The following is a 15,528-nucleotide window of genomic DNA, read 5'->3' as shown; positions in this document are numbered from 1 at the left end:
AAAAACAGCAAGCCTCACTTTCGGGTGCACAGGATTTCCCGGGCAAGGGGTGGAAGACCCCCTTAGCCGGGGCACAGGATGGAAACTAGTTAGGGGGAAGGGTTAGCTTAGCTAGACCGGCTCCATGGGGCAGGGGTAAGTCCTCATGGGGCCCGTGGAATGGATTAGTTAGAGGGATTGTAGTGAGATTTAGGTTGGGAAATTGATTAATGGGATTATTTGGAGACAGTGACAGACTTGTGGATGTGTAGCGGGGACGTAGCTTAGCTACGTAGTGTTAAAAGGAACGTGCTGTAGTTTAAGGGACGACGTGGGAGCACGAGTTAGTTAGGGGAGGTAGTTAGAAGGATGGCAGAGTTCAGCGGTGTGTGTGTTGAAGAGTTGGTGAGTTGTGAGGTGAGTACTTGTTGAGTGAGTGAGGCCAGCGGGTCTGTGTGAGTGGAGCGAATGCGGAATGCATGGTGCGATGAGTGATTGGGGGGAGGAGTGACTCCCGCCCAAGGGACCCCCAGGGTCAGTGTAAAGTGAGTTAGGGGGTTAGTTAAATTGAAAAATGGAGGTCGTTTTGTTGTTGGTGTGAATGTAGGCTCGAAACCCATTTGGAGGGGTGCAGGAGCCCTGTTGACAGGCTGGGAGCGTGGTGGCGAAAGGTGAGTATCGCTGAGTGGGTACCCCGGGCACCAGGCTAGTCGGCCGTGGTAGGCCAAGGGCCCATGGTGGGCCGGGATAGCGTAGTGGGCACGGGTGCGCCTGCTTGGTGCGGGGGCCCGGGGCGCCATTAGCCACGTGGGCAGTGTTGTGGGCACAGGTGACCCTCGGAAAGGGGCCCGGGAAGCCAGCCTGCCACATGTGCGTTTCAGGGGAGGTGCCATGGGGGGCACTCCCCGGTGTTTAGGGAGCTGGTAGGCTCGGAGGCAGTGTAGTGCCCGGGGGTGCCATCGTCGGAGAATCGGCAGAGGGTCGTGCCTGCCAAAGGGAGCCACGTGTCCCAGCCATGAGGCCGTGTGAGGGCACGGAGAGAAAATTGGGGGGCGAGGCCCGAAATTGTGAGGACACCAACACAGGCGACGGGAATCTGGGTTGTTAGAACCAATAGTTTAAGCGAGAGGCGCTTGTTGGAAGCCCCGGGGTAGTTTAACAGGTTAATGGTTAGGGTAGATTAGGAAGTGTACCCCTCCGCACCATCCATCCCCTCGCTGTCGTTGTGGGCCGCTGGACCCACTTTGGGTTATAGATCGCCGAACTCTGGGGAGGCCATTCTGAGGCTTGAGTTGGGCCTCGGCACAGGACGTTAGCTCTCCCTTGTTCCCCTCCGGGAAGGGAACGTAGGGGTTGGGAGTAGGCTAGGTGACAGGATAGGTTAGCCGAACAAGGACAGTACAGGGGATGAGGGGACGATTTATAGTGGGAAGTAAAAAAATAAAAAAATAAGTTGGGGCTAAATTGGGGTTTGACAAATTAAGGGAGTGGGTATAGACAATGACAGGCAAAGGCGATAGGTTGGGAGGGAGACCGTAGGGTAGGTCCGAGCCCGCCTTCCGAGTGGCCAGCACCACCGCACTCCCTCCACCAACCTCCACTGAACGGCAAAGGCTGGCCAGCTTCATCTGCTGGCTGCGTTGCTGCAAGGCAGAGGCCGGCTAACTTCATCGGCAGCTGTTGTTTTGCTGCAAGGCCTGTGCCGGCTGGATTGGCTGCAGCTGCTGTGCTGCAAGGCCTGTACCGGCCGGATCGTCTGCAGCTGTTTTCTGCAAGGCCTGTGCCGGCCAGTTCATCTGCCGGCTGTGTTTGCCTGCAGCGGCCTTGTTCTGCAGGCTGTGTTTGCCTGCTCACCTTTGCCATGCCATGCCCACTGCCCCTGTTCACCAGCCCCGTTCAATTTTTGCTTTGCCCCCCCCCTGTTCATTGCCATGTGCGCCAGGATCAAAGCAACAGTTTGCAAGCTGCAAGAACTGCCCTGTTGGCAGCTACAACACGGGCCTGCAGTGGCAGCCCGTGCACCGTGTTTGCATCCATCCATTCATCCATCCATCCGTTGTGTTCATTGCGTGTGCCACTTGAGCTGGCACGGAGACTGCGTTTGTGCAGCCCATGCACCGTTGTGGTTCACTGCGTTCAGTTCAAAAGGGAAGGCCTTGGACTGCGAGTGAGCAGCCGGCCACGTTCCCTGTCACCTGCATTGTTTGAGCCAGAGACTGCATGCGAGCAGCCTGGCTCCCTGCTAACTGCTTTCTTTTTGCAGAGTTCATTGATCCTGGGCCATGGTTTAGTGTAAAATTTGTAAGTTAAGGTTAAGATGTACTGTACATATTAGTGCGCCCCCGGCATGTCTGTCTTAGCGCCGGCAATTTTATTTAAGTCGTCCGTGTGAGTGAGTTTGTTTAGGTAGTTACTCAGCCCTCAGGTTATTTATTTTGGGGACACGAATACCATGAATGTCGCACTCAGGGATCCGTAGTTAAAATGTACGAGGGGAAAACTACACATGATGGCACACGAAAGTTTGACGACTCGGGACGAGTCTGTAAAAAGGGGAGGGGGTAGTGTTGTGGTTGACGAAATTCGCAAACCACCATTCAGGTCCCTTAGGTGAGATATCTCTGTAAGTATATGTGTAGTTAGGCCCAAACCCGTTGTTTAGAGGGAATAAATGTCATTCATGCGGGCTGCGACCCTTTTAGATAGCCGTTTTTCTTTTACTATCTTTATTTTGGAACAGCCGCCATTACTACCATTACTACCACCACCAACCACGTCTCAACAGCCATCACACAACAACCACCAGCCGCAACGCCGCTTCACGACAACAACAACGCCAACAGCCACGACCCTTGCCGTCACATCTCGCTCTCGCAACCATCGCATCACCGTCATTCCCGCGCCGCTTGTGGGCACCGATACTGGACTCGTGCAGGGCGCGCACCGAGCAGCGGGTGCAGAAACACCAGCCTTTCCGAAGAAATCGGATCAAAAACGACTCACGCCCACTTCTGTTCCGTCCTATCAGCGAGCATGGGGCGATGTGGCCCCGCCTCCAGGTGCGTCGGAGTAATATCGCTATATGCAGATTCATGGATCAAAAAGCATTCACGCCCACTTTTCCTCTGTCCAATGGGGAGCCAGCCAGAGGTAAAGGGTCGAAGGTGAAGGAGCGAGGCCCCGGGGGCTATAAAGGGCCGCGTTCGCTCGCCGGCAGTTGAGTGGAGTTGGGAAGAGTCAGTCAAGAGAAGAGTCGGAGAAAGCAGTTGGACGGAGCTGTGGAGAGTTGGAGAGGTGGCGGCGGCGAAGGCAGTCGAGGGGGCGCTCGTGTCAGAGTCGGGGAGCTGCGGAGAGGGGAGGCCGATAACGCGACCGAGGTCGCGGTGGAGACGCTCGTCGCGGGACCCGAGCCAGCGAGATATCCTCATCCCCCCGAGCATCAACAACCCCCTCCTGTTTCCCCCCGCGCTGAGATAGTGCGAGAAGGGGGCCCCGTTCCCACCCCATTCCAGACACTGTCCGCGAGGCCCGCGGAGTCGGGGCGTCAGCGCCATTTTGCGGCTCATCACCAGACGGGTAGGCTCGACGTGGTCTCGGCCCCAGGCCTGTCTGCCCCCTCATAGTGGAGGGTGGTCCCTTTTTCTTTTGCTTTGAGTATATTTGTTGTCGGCGCCGTCTGTGAAGTAAAACTGTATAAGTGTTGCCGTGTGCTCGGTAGTCGGTGGTAGATCTGCATTGTGTTTTGCTTTTACATTTGCTTTTTGTGCATTATTGTGTGTTTCTTCTTCTTTTACATTTGCTTTTGGTGTATAATTGTATATGTGTGCTATCCATGTGCCATCGCGAAATAAATGTGCTTTACGTTGAACTGTTTTTCCCGTTTCGCTTCGTCTTTTCTTTCATTGAATCTCCATCTTACTTCACGTAAAGGGTTGGTCGTGGGCTAAAACGCCCGATAATTAATCGAACCGTCCAGGTTGACGATAACACCGCTCGGTTATCCCGATAGTACGGAACGGGTCGCTTAAAGTGGCCCGTGTCCGAAGTCGACCTGCGGCGAGGTGCGATCGCCCGGTCTACCCTCCGTGTGGGTACTTAGGTCGGTCGAATTTGGCGAGCAACCCTATCCCACGCGGGGGGCCGATTGGCACGATCGTGGTGAGGCCGAAAGGCCCACCCGTGACTTGTTCCCGGCGTTAGTCCGAGAGGGTCACGACGGGATTGTCCGTCCGGTGGGCGACGTGCCGCGATTCGAGTTACGTGGCCGTTCGCACGCCGGCGGGCGCGAAACCGCAACTATATATATATATATATATATATATATATATATATATATATATATATATATATATATATATATATATATATATATATATTTGTGGTTCTGGAAAACTGCATTCCCCTAAGGCAATGGCACCCAACATACAGTGATCCCCAGGTGGTTATTTCATTTGTTTTCATGCAGTCAGACCTTCCTGTCATGTCTTGTGGGTTAACCGGACGAAGTACATTGCTTGGTTTTAATAGCTTGGTGTATTAATTATATCTCTATCTTCTATTCTGATTTCTCTTCTGAACCTTACCTTTTAGCCATGGTACAAATCAAGCAAGCAAGCATACACACCACAATATGAATAGCATACACACCACACAGCCTTCCGTGGGAGAATCAACATAAGAACAAACATACTATGCAGCATGCGCATGGCATGCTATTTCATTCAAATCTGCACGCCAATGTCCAAAGGCATCTCACCTTGTTCATCCCTCACTCACCAAAAACTCACCACTTCAAATGTCGACACCTCCTGCACATGGGAAAATGTACCTCTGTATCGATACAATTCGCCACTGCACAGAGGCATGCTGCGTGGCTCAGGTTGTGCTCGGACCTCTTGATGTGGGGAAGAGCAACGGACGTGAATGGCACAAGCCGCATCTCGCCGGGAATGTTCCGGGTGAGCACGTGGGATTGATGTGGCCCTCGTCACAAGGGCTCAGCGGGATAGACAGCGAGGAGGGTCACAGGAAGAGCAATCTGGGAGTTTGGTACAGAGCTCCGAGCCGTGTGACGCCGGATGTGCAAATAAGACTGCTTCCAGCCCCAGGAGCCTGGCAGGGTGTGGCTCGGGCCGCTGTGGCCCAAGCCATGCCCTGCCAGACAGCGGGATTTGGGATACAGTGCGTGGCTTCAGGGCATCACCTCACCCGTCGCCCAGGGCTTATAAAAGGCAGATCACGGAGCCACTGGCCCTCTTCTTCACCTCTTTCCTTCACCTCTTCTTCACTGTTCCTCGTTGCTTCTGCCCATTGCTGGCTCTTTGTTTCCCCTGCCTGTCGCTGGCTCTTCACTCGCGGTTAGTGTATGACTGACGCGTGCTTTTTCCGGAGGACCAGTGCAGAGTGCACATTGCCACGAGCCCCGAAAAAGTGACTAAGCCGGAGATAACGCGCCAACTCTTGAGGTGGGAATGCTCAAGCGGAGCATCTCACGGAGGTACACGCTACACGAGCAGATCTATGGCCGATTAGGTGAGGGATCTTTTGCCTCACACATCTTCTCTCCTCTCTCTCTTTTCACCCCTCTATCTCATCCCCTTTGGATGCACCAATGAGCATCCATTACTGACTCGCAATCACAGTTTCCCCTGGCATGACACCGCACCCCCCATATTGCATGACACCACACCTCCCACTCCCACACCTTACACACCAGTATTTCTCCCTCCTACCTCCCTCAAAGCGTACTGGGTTGAGTTGGTCGGCCGACCGTGCCAGGTATTGCGAGGCCCTTTATCCTCATCTGCTGTCTTTCTTTCTGGCCATTTAATCTTTCTCGGGTTTGTGTGTGCGTGTGCGTATGTGATGGTGTATGTCATAGCATAAGTTGACATCGAAGAAGCTCTAACAGGATAAGTCTGCTCTCTGTCTGCTTTTGTAAATTGCTTGCCTTTTGCCACACCCCACAAATTCCTTGTTATCCCTGCTGTACATACGAATAAACCCAATTTATTGTGCAACATACCTTTCCTCGCTTGATTGTAAATAAATGCTTGTATATAAATGTTCACAGCTCGTTTTCATCTTTTCCTTCATTGGTCCAGCATGGGTTGTATCCCAGCTTAGCTGGGACGTTATTACCCAATGATCTGCTTTTTTAGCTGGAACATCCTTGGGCAGTTACGCTCGGCTGCATCTTATCCGGAAAGGTGATCCGGTTTGAACAAGGCATACCAAGAGCGTGTCCCCCAGTAATTATATCACGTGATCATTAGGTAAATGATATTTATTCGTCAGAGGACCCGAAGTCACGTGGTGGAGTTATTGGCATTCACGGTTGATTAGCGACCTGCCGCGTCACGAAGTTATTCGTGTGCGACGGCCTGAAATTCCAGTGAGTCTGGTGGGAATCCGAGGTAGCTTTCCCCTCGTGGTCTTTTCGCTCCCAACTCCTGGTCTGCAACAAGATGTGTGTGTGTGTGTGTGTGTGTGTGTGTGTGTGTGTGTGTGTGTGTGTGTGTGTGTGTGTATGTGTGTGTATGTGTGTGTGTGTGTGTGTGTATGTGTGTATGTGTGTATGTATATATATATATATATATATATATATATATATATATATATATATATATATATATATATATATATATATATCATCTGATTGACTTGAAATTTGAACAAGATTTGCATATTGCATCACTGAATTTGGAAAGCAACTATTTTTGAAGTCAAAGGTCAGCTCAAGGTCAAACTTCTAAAATCATCAATTATTATCTGAAAAATCATCAATTTTCACCTGATTAACCTGACAATTAAGCAGCAATTGTATTGTGCATCAATGAATTTGGAAACCAACTATTTTGGGGCCAAAAGGTCAAAGGTCAACACAAGGTCAAACTTTCCAAAAAATCAATTTCAATCTGAAAAATAATCACTTTTCATCTGATTGACCTGAGCTTTGATTAAGATTGTTAATTTTAATTTGAATGAAATGGATAATTTGATGTATCCTTGGCAACCTTTGGAGAGGGGGTGGATTTTGCAAGTATATACCGGGAGCCAGGGGCATCGAACTCATGTGAACAAGGTACCAATGTTGCACCCCATGGGATGTTGGGACCCACAGCACTAACTCTCAAACTGACCGTCTGCCAGGATCTGGTAGGTGGGTGTGGCCCCCAGGGCCTTTATAGTGACCCATGAAATAGGGTCTAGATCATGTATTCTAGGTACCAGCTGAAACCAATTCAGAATTGTGCGTTATGATTCCACGAATATGAAGTGACACGTGTCAGACATTTTGAGTGGTGGAAACCCCCCGGCAGACGCCCTGAAAAGGGACCCTGAAAAAGGGTCTCGATCATGTTTTCTAGGTACCGGCTGAAACCAATTCAGAATCATAGTCTGGGTTCCCCTGAGTACGAAATGACCCATGACAGACGTTTTGAGTGGTGGAAACCCCCCGGCAGATGCCCTTAAAGGAACCACTTTTGTGACCCCTCAAAAGGGGTCTAGATCATGTATTCTAGGTACCGGCTGAAACCAATTCAGAATTATAGTCTGGGTTTCCCTGAGTACGAAATGACCCAGGACAGACGTTTTGAGTGGTGGAAAAAACCCCGGCAGACGCCCTTAAAGGAACCCCTTAGTGTGACCCCTGACGTCATGGGGTAGTTGAGGTGCCTTTTTTGCCAGCACCCCTTCACATAAATCATGGATCCGCTCCTGTGAAAGCATATCTATATTGCTAAAACTGTTTCCTACACCTAAAAGTGCCGACAGATGCTTGTTTAAACAAGCAAAGTCCAGTTGGTGTGTCTTTGATTAAAGACCGGGTTTCGGAGACTGCAGTTCGGCCTTGATTGCGGACACCTCGCTGTGCTCGTTGCATGTCGTTGCTTGGCAATTGAAAGTGGAACGCTTCTAAAAATATGACGGTGACCTTGACCTTCACCCGGTGTTTAACGGCATGCCCATGCCTTGAAAATGAAGGTCAGAGCGCGGTATATTCTCAGTTCTGGTGGGCACGCGGCCTACGTCGCATTGATATAGTATGAGTAGTAGCATTGAATATTGTTTTCGGACGAAATTCTTCCAACAATACGGAACTTCGCCATATAATTTATCATTTCAAGCATCATACGAATATTTTAATATATATAATATTTTAATTTCCATTATTGCGTATAAATGACGATTTAATGAATTTACAATACCATGTACTGTTACGGACTGGCATCCCACATAAGACACACGTGTGAGTTGTTTCTGGATACAGCGTGTATACAATGTATACTGAAAAACCGTTCATTATGAACGTGTTTTATTTATATTCATATTTTGATATAATGATTACGTATCCATGATGTACACGCCGGTCTGCATTTTGTGTCGTGCGGGATAATTTTAATCATATGGAGAGTTGACAGCAGAATTATGACGTCATCACACGAGACGCACTAGAAAAGCACGCACCAGGCGATTAACTCTTCGTAATGATTTATTTGTAAACTATTGTATTGCCTATTCAGAACATATAAGTATTATGATATATACTTTGTTAGAAATGACACCTTTGCGAAATCCTCCGCACCGTCTCGACTTTGATATAAATTTACTATGTTTTTGAGAATTTACTAATACATTGAAAATTGTGATGATTTTCCAGAGTATCAATATGGAGGAAACGGATCAAGCCGAAATGGTGATACCAGCTCCCAGTGTGTGTATCGTATGTAAGACCAGTGGAACGGTTCCGTTAAACCCATTGGATTCCAAGTTATGGGGTTCCATTAAAAAAAGGTGGCTGAAATTCGAAGGCAGATGTCATCTGACCGCGACAGCGATGCTACATCTGAAATTTTGACACGAGTTGACGAAAGCGAAGCGGTGTACCATACACAGTGTTCCAGAACATTCACTGCTGTCAAGCGTCGGTCATCTTCTGGTCCATCAGTTCATGAGCCAACGGCAAAATTACCCACGATGCGACAACAAACTTTCCTACCTGCTAGTGACGAAAAGGATTACTGAAGGGGACATGTTTATTCTGTGGGAAAGTGAGAAAGAAATGGAATGGTGTAGACGAGAAACTGTCCGAATGTTTAACAGCAGATGGTCGTGACACAATCTTTGCTGCAGCTCCACGAAGCAACAACGGACGAGTGAAATCGGTGGTTCGTGGCGAGGTAGATATTATAGCAAAGGAAGCGCAATACCACAAGTCGTGTCGTCGATTGTTCTCCAAGGAAGCGGACCAATCTGTTGAACAATCTGCCACCCCACGTACTGGTCGGAAGCTTCATGCGGAAACGTTCGAAACTATGAGAAGGTTGATTGAGACGGAAGTGATCGGAAATTGTCGAGCAATGTTGGCCAGTACGTTAATCGAGCTATATCGTGCGGAATACATTGGATGTGGCGGTGATGTAGGCATTGAGAATTACTCAGTTCAGACGTTAATGAGCAAAATCAAAGACCGATTCGGTGCGAGATTATCTATCTCTCTCTACGACAAGCGTCAGGGTAATTTTATGTACAACTCGGCAATGTCTGACAATGATGCGCGAGTCAGCTTCCACGAAGATCGCGAGAAAGTTGAACATCACGACAAGATTCGCGCAACCGCTCTATATCTACGATCCCTAATCCTGTCGATGCCAACATGTAAAACGCCTACACCCACGACACTACACACATTGAAAACCTGTTCAGCGGAGATACCGGAATCCATCCCTTTGTTCTTCAAAACCATGATCTGCGGGCTACGTGAGCAGAACGAGAACGAAAACATCGAACGAAAAGTGTTAGCGATGTCCTCTGATGCGGTGTGTAATACTTCCAAAGGCTCGATTCGTCCTTGGAAACAGACCGTCCTCAGTCTCGGGCGAGGAACACTAAAAGGATCAAAACTGGCGCTTCAAATGCTAAATCGTCACGGTCATTCAATAAGCTATGATGAAGTAAAACGACTGGAAACAGAGATGGCGTATTCCGCATCAGAAGAAAGCCGCGATACTCCTGACGGCCTGTCATTGAGAGCTGACCTTGGAACAGGGCTCGTGTAGGACAACTATGACGTCAATATCGAAACGTTGGACGGGAAGAACACGCTGCACGCAACGGTTGGAATATGCGACCAAAATCAAGCGCCGATTGTGAACGAGCAAACAGAACATCAGCCCAATATACGTGATGAAGAAACCGGCGAAGTTTTGTCGGAGAAGAACGGGAGATTCCACGGTACCGGACGCCTCTGAACAAAGCAAAGTTCAGTATCTCTCATCGAGCCGACGTGCAGTTGACCGAAGGACTTGCTCATGGTTTACGACCTATTGACATGTTCTGGTTCGTATAGTCACGCGTTAAGTCAATGCCTCTTTTCAATGGTTACTCCTCTCAGTTTGTGACAGACAAACTTCCACTGCACAAGATTTGTTACATGGATCCCATCGCCAAACCACCAACACAAAATGATGTCGTCCGGGAGACAATGGTCAGGAGTTTAAATGTAGCGTCTGAAACAAATGAGGAATACGGCAAAGTAATGTACGGTCTTGCTGTAGCCCTGAAGGCGTATTCTATTCAAACTGTTGACGCCCCACTGTTTGATAATCTGCTAATCCTTCTCGGTAATTTCCACGTTAAATTCGCGATGTTCGGTGCTCTCGGCACGTACATTAAGGAATCGGGAGCGGAATATTTGTTGGTCGGGTGTATTAGCCGAAGGTTCGCTGATGGGATTCATCCGCGGAAAGTTTTATAATCGATGTACACGAGTTCATGAAATCCTTGCAAACGTATTGGAAAGAAAACTGTACGACCAATTCGTCACTACAGTGAGTCAGGAACGCATCGATGAAGTCCGAAACATCCGCGACAGTAGCCCCATAGAGAGCGACGACCTTGAATGCTATATTAGAGAGCATCCCTTCATTCAGGATCACATGAGGCAATATGAAACCTTCTTCCATGAAACGATGGATGGACGTCTTGGTCCAACGGCAACATTCTGGACCACGTATGTCTTCATAGTTAACCGAGTGTATCGGGACTTGCAGCGCGCTGTTCGAACAAACGAGGTCAGTGGGTACCTCGCCGTCTTGCCTCCACTCGTCGACATATTCTTCGCTTTGAGCAGACAGAATTACGCCCGCTGGGGTACGCTTTTCCTCGACAAGCTGCACAACGCCGAACCACAGTTCCATGCAATTCTTGAACGCGGAGCCTTCTCCATCCGTCGCACTAAAAAACATTTCTCACGAACGGCCATCGATGTATGTCTTGAGCAGACAGTTAACAGGGATGCTGCATCGCCAATGAGAGGTATAGTGGCCTTCAGGAATTCTGAGAAAGCAGTCCGACGCTGGTGCATTACAACCACACAACGAGGCATGGCCGTAACGGAATTGCGACGATTGTCTGGCTTGGAGACGACGGAGTCACCTGCGGCTCAACTCACTGCTGCTAGGATACGGAAGGACAACGAAAGTATGGATGCACTGACAGACGCATTGACCGAAGCATGTGACCCATTCTGCGCCCCAGCATGTTCGTCAGAATCACTCATAAACATTGCGACAGGGAAAGCTACGGATCCGGAAACTAAAACGTATCTGCTTGATACCATGTCACGAGGAAAGGAACTTCATGAGAAATTCGAAAAAGAATGTCAGGAAGATGACGGGCGTCTCCTAAGGCGCATGTCGAGGAGCAAAGTCCAGAATTTTGCTGCTGAGAACACTAAACGAAAACAAACATCGACCGCAGCGCGAAAGCAAACGACAGAGGGGGTTAGAGATATGTTCATCCGCATAGTCATGATCATATCCCATCAAACTGCATTCGACTTGAGACACGTTATGACATTTCCCGTAACGCAGTACCCACTTGCAATTTCACACTCTGATGGCACACCGCTGAAAACGTGCAAGGCCAAACTTCTGCAAAAATTGGAAACGCTTCAAGATGGTTACACCCAATCCGATCTCCCTCCCGTTGACGTAACACTGGTGGATGGCGGTCTACTTCTGCATACGTTCCTCTCAGTTACGAACAGCGCAACGTACGGTGCGATGGCAAGGAGTCTTCTGATCAAAGTATGTTCCAACCCGGGTGTCGAAATACACGTCCTGTTCGATACATATGACAGATCGTCTATCAAGGAAATTGAGCGGAGGTTATGTAGCACAGAGGATCATCCGTTCGTCATCAGCGGCCCCTTACAAGTATCTCGACAAAGTGGCCAGCAATTGCTGAAGAATGGTAACTTCAAAGACCAATTGGCTGTGTTTGTCTTCGAAGAATGGGGAAAGAATCAATATGGCCCGATTCTTGGGGGAAAGATATTGATTGTGTCGCACGGTGGAAACTGCTGTCGCTACATCTACAATGTACAGAACGAGTGTATCGCTGTCGATCGTCCAAGCCACCTTCAAGGGGAACACGAAGAAGCGGATACTCTGATCGCATTTCATGCCAGTAATGTTGCTGGATGTATTGTGGTCAGAGCATCAGATACAGATGTAATAGCCATCCTTATTCATATGCTGGGAAGACATGTAGAGAGCGGTACGCAGGGACCAACAGTGATCATGGACTGTGGCGTTGCCAACAATCGCCGATACATCGATCTGAATCAAATCGTAATCATTGCCATCCACGTCTTCACTGGAGCAGACTTCACGACGGCATTCTACCGTCAGGGAAAGGTTGGGCCATTGGAGATCCTCATGAAGGACAGTTCCGGCCGGTTCATCAAGGCATTCCGAAACATCAGTACCGCAGACAAACCAGATGAGCCTACTCTACAGGAGTACACCTGCGTAGTGTACGGACAGAGCTGTCAGGTCGACATCAATGAGGCGAGACATGCCAAATTACTGCAAATGAACGGCAAGATCAATCAGGTCAGTAAAGCTTGCACTGTTCTACTCTGGTTTACTTTATTGCCCGTAGAAGTATTTTGTAACTGACCCTGTATCTGATTCATCGGAGTGACACTTTTCATGCATTATTTTTCTGCAGGATACGCTGCTGGTGAACGTGAAGCAGATCGACTGCGCCCTCCTACCACCCTGCCAGAAAAGTCTGGCAAAGAAGATTGCACGCACTATCTACGTCAGCATGCTGTGGGGTCGTGCCACGGCGGCAAATCCGGCACAGGGCCTGGATCCTCTGGACTACGGATGGCGACGAGAGGGCGAATGTCTCGTTCCAGAATGGTTTTCGGGACCCGAAGTGCCAGTCGATCTCTTTCGAGACAACACCAACATCAGCGACTCCATCACTACTGCCGACACTGAAGATAACGATGTTTTGGAAGACGACACCGACACTGAGCCATGGAGCGAAGAAGATAGCGAGACAGATTGATTCGACGATAGTTTGCAATAACCGAGAATTTACAGAGACAGTGCGGCGAGAGTTAACAGATACAGCAGTGTGCTACATATTATGTCATAGTTAACAGAGACAGCACTGTGCTGTATTATAAGTTGATAGATACAGCAGTGAGCAATGTATTATAAGTGAGAGTTGATAGACAGACAGCAGTGAGCTATGTATTTTTTTTAGTGCGAGTTGATATAGACAGCAGTGAGCTATGTATTATAAGTGAGAGTTGATATAGACAGCAGTGAGCTATGTATTATAAATGAGAGTTGATAGACAGACAGCAGTGAGCTATGTATTATAAGTGAGAGTTGATATAGACAGCAGTGAGCGATGTATTATAAGTGAGAGTTGATAGACAGACAGCAGTGAGCGATGTATTATAAGTGAGAGTTGATAGACAGACAGCAGTGAGCTATGTATTATAAGTGAGAGTTGATATATACAGCATGAGCAGTGAGCTATGTAATTAGGTGAGAGTTTACCTAATAGGTGAGAGTGAGAGACAGTAGTGGACTGTGAGTGAGTGTTGACGACAGAGAGACTAGCGTGTTATATGTGATGAGACCAGCGCAGTAGAAAGCGGTTTAGACAAAGCTACGTGTATTTGCATGACTTGAGAGTTGTCATAAACAGTTACAGCAAAGATATAAATAGCCCATACACCCATAAAGTTACACATTCTCAAGGAATCGTAATTGTTAACAAAAAACTAATATGGGAATTCATTCAAAATCCGTGATATTTCTGCTAATTTACTTCGATAGGGTACGAGGTGTTATTGCTATTCAGTGGTTTGAGTATTTTTTATTTTGCGGGTGTGCCCCTTTAACTGGCAGCAGACAGTTACAGAATGCAGTCGATTTGCAATATGATTATATCCTGTATCGATAGTTGACTAGAGATGATGTGCTATGTCTTTTGATTACCCGAGTGGTTCTCCCACCGAAAACGTCTGCCATGGGACATTTCGTGTCACCCCAACGATTCTCAATTGGCACAACATAGTGATCTCGAGCACCTGCTCAGGGGTGGGCATCTGCCAGGGGGTGTCCACCACTCAAAACGTCTGTCCTGGGTCATTTCCTACTCAGGGAAACCCAGACTATGATTCTGAATTGGTTTCAGCTGGTACCTAGAATACATGATCTGGACCCCTTTTCAGGGGTCACAAAGGTGGTTCCTTTAAGGGTGTCTGCCGGGGGGTTTCCACCACTCAAAACGTCTGTCATAGGTCATTTCGTACTCAGGGGAACCCAGACTATGATTCTGAATTGGTTTCAGCCGGTACCTAGAAAACATGATCTAGACCCTTTTTCAGGGTCCCTTTAAGGGCGCCTGCCGGGGGGTTTCCACCACTCAAAACGTCTGTCACATGTCACTTCATATTCGTGGAATCATAACGCATGATTCTGAATTGGTTTCAGCTGGTACCTAGAATACATGATCTAGACCCTTTTTCATGGGTCACTATAAATGCCCTGGGGGCCACACCCACCCACCAGATCCCGGCAGACGGTCAGTTTGAGAGTTAGTGATGTGGGTCCCAACATCCCATGGGGTACAACATTGGTACCTCGTTCACATGGGTTCAATGCCCCTGGCTGCGGGTCTAGTACAGTATTGTGCTCTGCATGATGTCTTTTTCTTATTTGTTTGTCTGTGTGCAGGATGCCTCCAAAAGTTGTTTATACATCTGGATGAAATTTGGTGGACAGGTTAGGTGTGTGACAAGGATGAACTGATTAGGTATTATTGAAGATCTTGATCCGGATCGGACTGCAATTTTTTTTAAATGCTTCTTCACCATTGAGAGTTCTGGATAAACTCATATACAGCTTGATATCTCAAAAAGTTGTGGACGGATTCAGACAAAACTTGTTGGACATGATGGATGCTTGACCTCGACAAATTGCTTCGATTTTGGTGAAGATCCGAATCCGGATCTGGATACAAGAATTATTTAATCTTTAAAGTAATTCTTCACCATTGAGAGATTGGGCCAAAAACAATATATAGCATGATATTTCAAAAATGTATTTGATCCGATATGTTCTCATGGATCAGACATTACGTGGCATTGGTACGTGCTCCACCGAGTGCCCTTCTAGTCGTATTGTTTTATTGTTGTTGTTTCTTTTTAACTGAAGGGTTCTTTGG

General features: G+C 48.1%; 1 protein-coding gene across 1 annotated transcript; it reads left to right on the top strand.

Annotated features, from left to right (window-relative positions):
* Positions 1 to 8,047: 8,047 nt before the first annotated feature.
* Positions 8,048 to 15,080, top strand: LOC147035382 (uncharacterized). The gene is made up of 2 exons (XM_085897292.1): positions 8,048 to 12,884; positions 13,003 to 15,080. The coding sequence occupies exons 1-2, from the start codon at positions 10,713 to 10,715 to the stop codon at positions 13,348 to 13,350; spliced, it is 2,520 nt and encodes an 839-aa protein (XP_085753418.1). The 5' UTR covers positions 8,048 to 10,712; the 3' UTR covers positions 13,351 to 15,080.
* Positions 15,081 to 15,528: the final 448 nt, after the last annotated feature.

The sequence above is a fragment of the Eptatretus burgeri genome, chromosome 1, assembly GCF_056783735.1.
Source record: "Eptatretus burgeri isolate ZD-2024b chromosome 1, Ebu_testis_v1, whole genome shotgun sequence".
Classification (NCBI taxonomy): Eukaryota; Metazoa; Chordata; class Myxini; order Myxiniformes; family Myxinidae; genus Eptatretus; species Eptatretus burgeri.
This window is presented reverse-complemented; position numbering and strand designations above follow the sequence as displayed.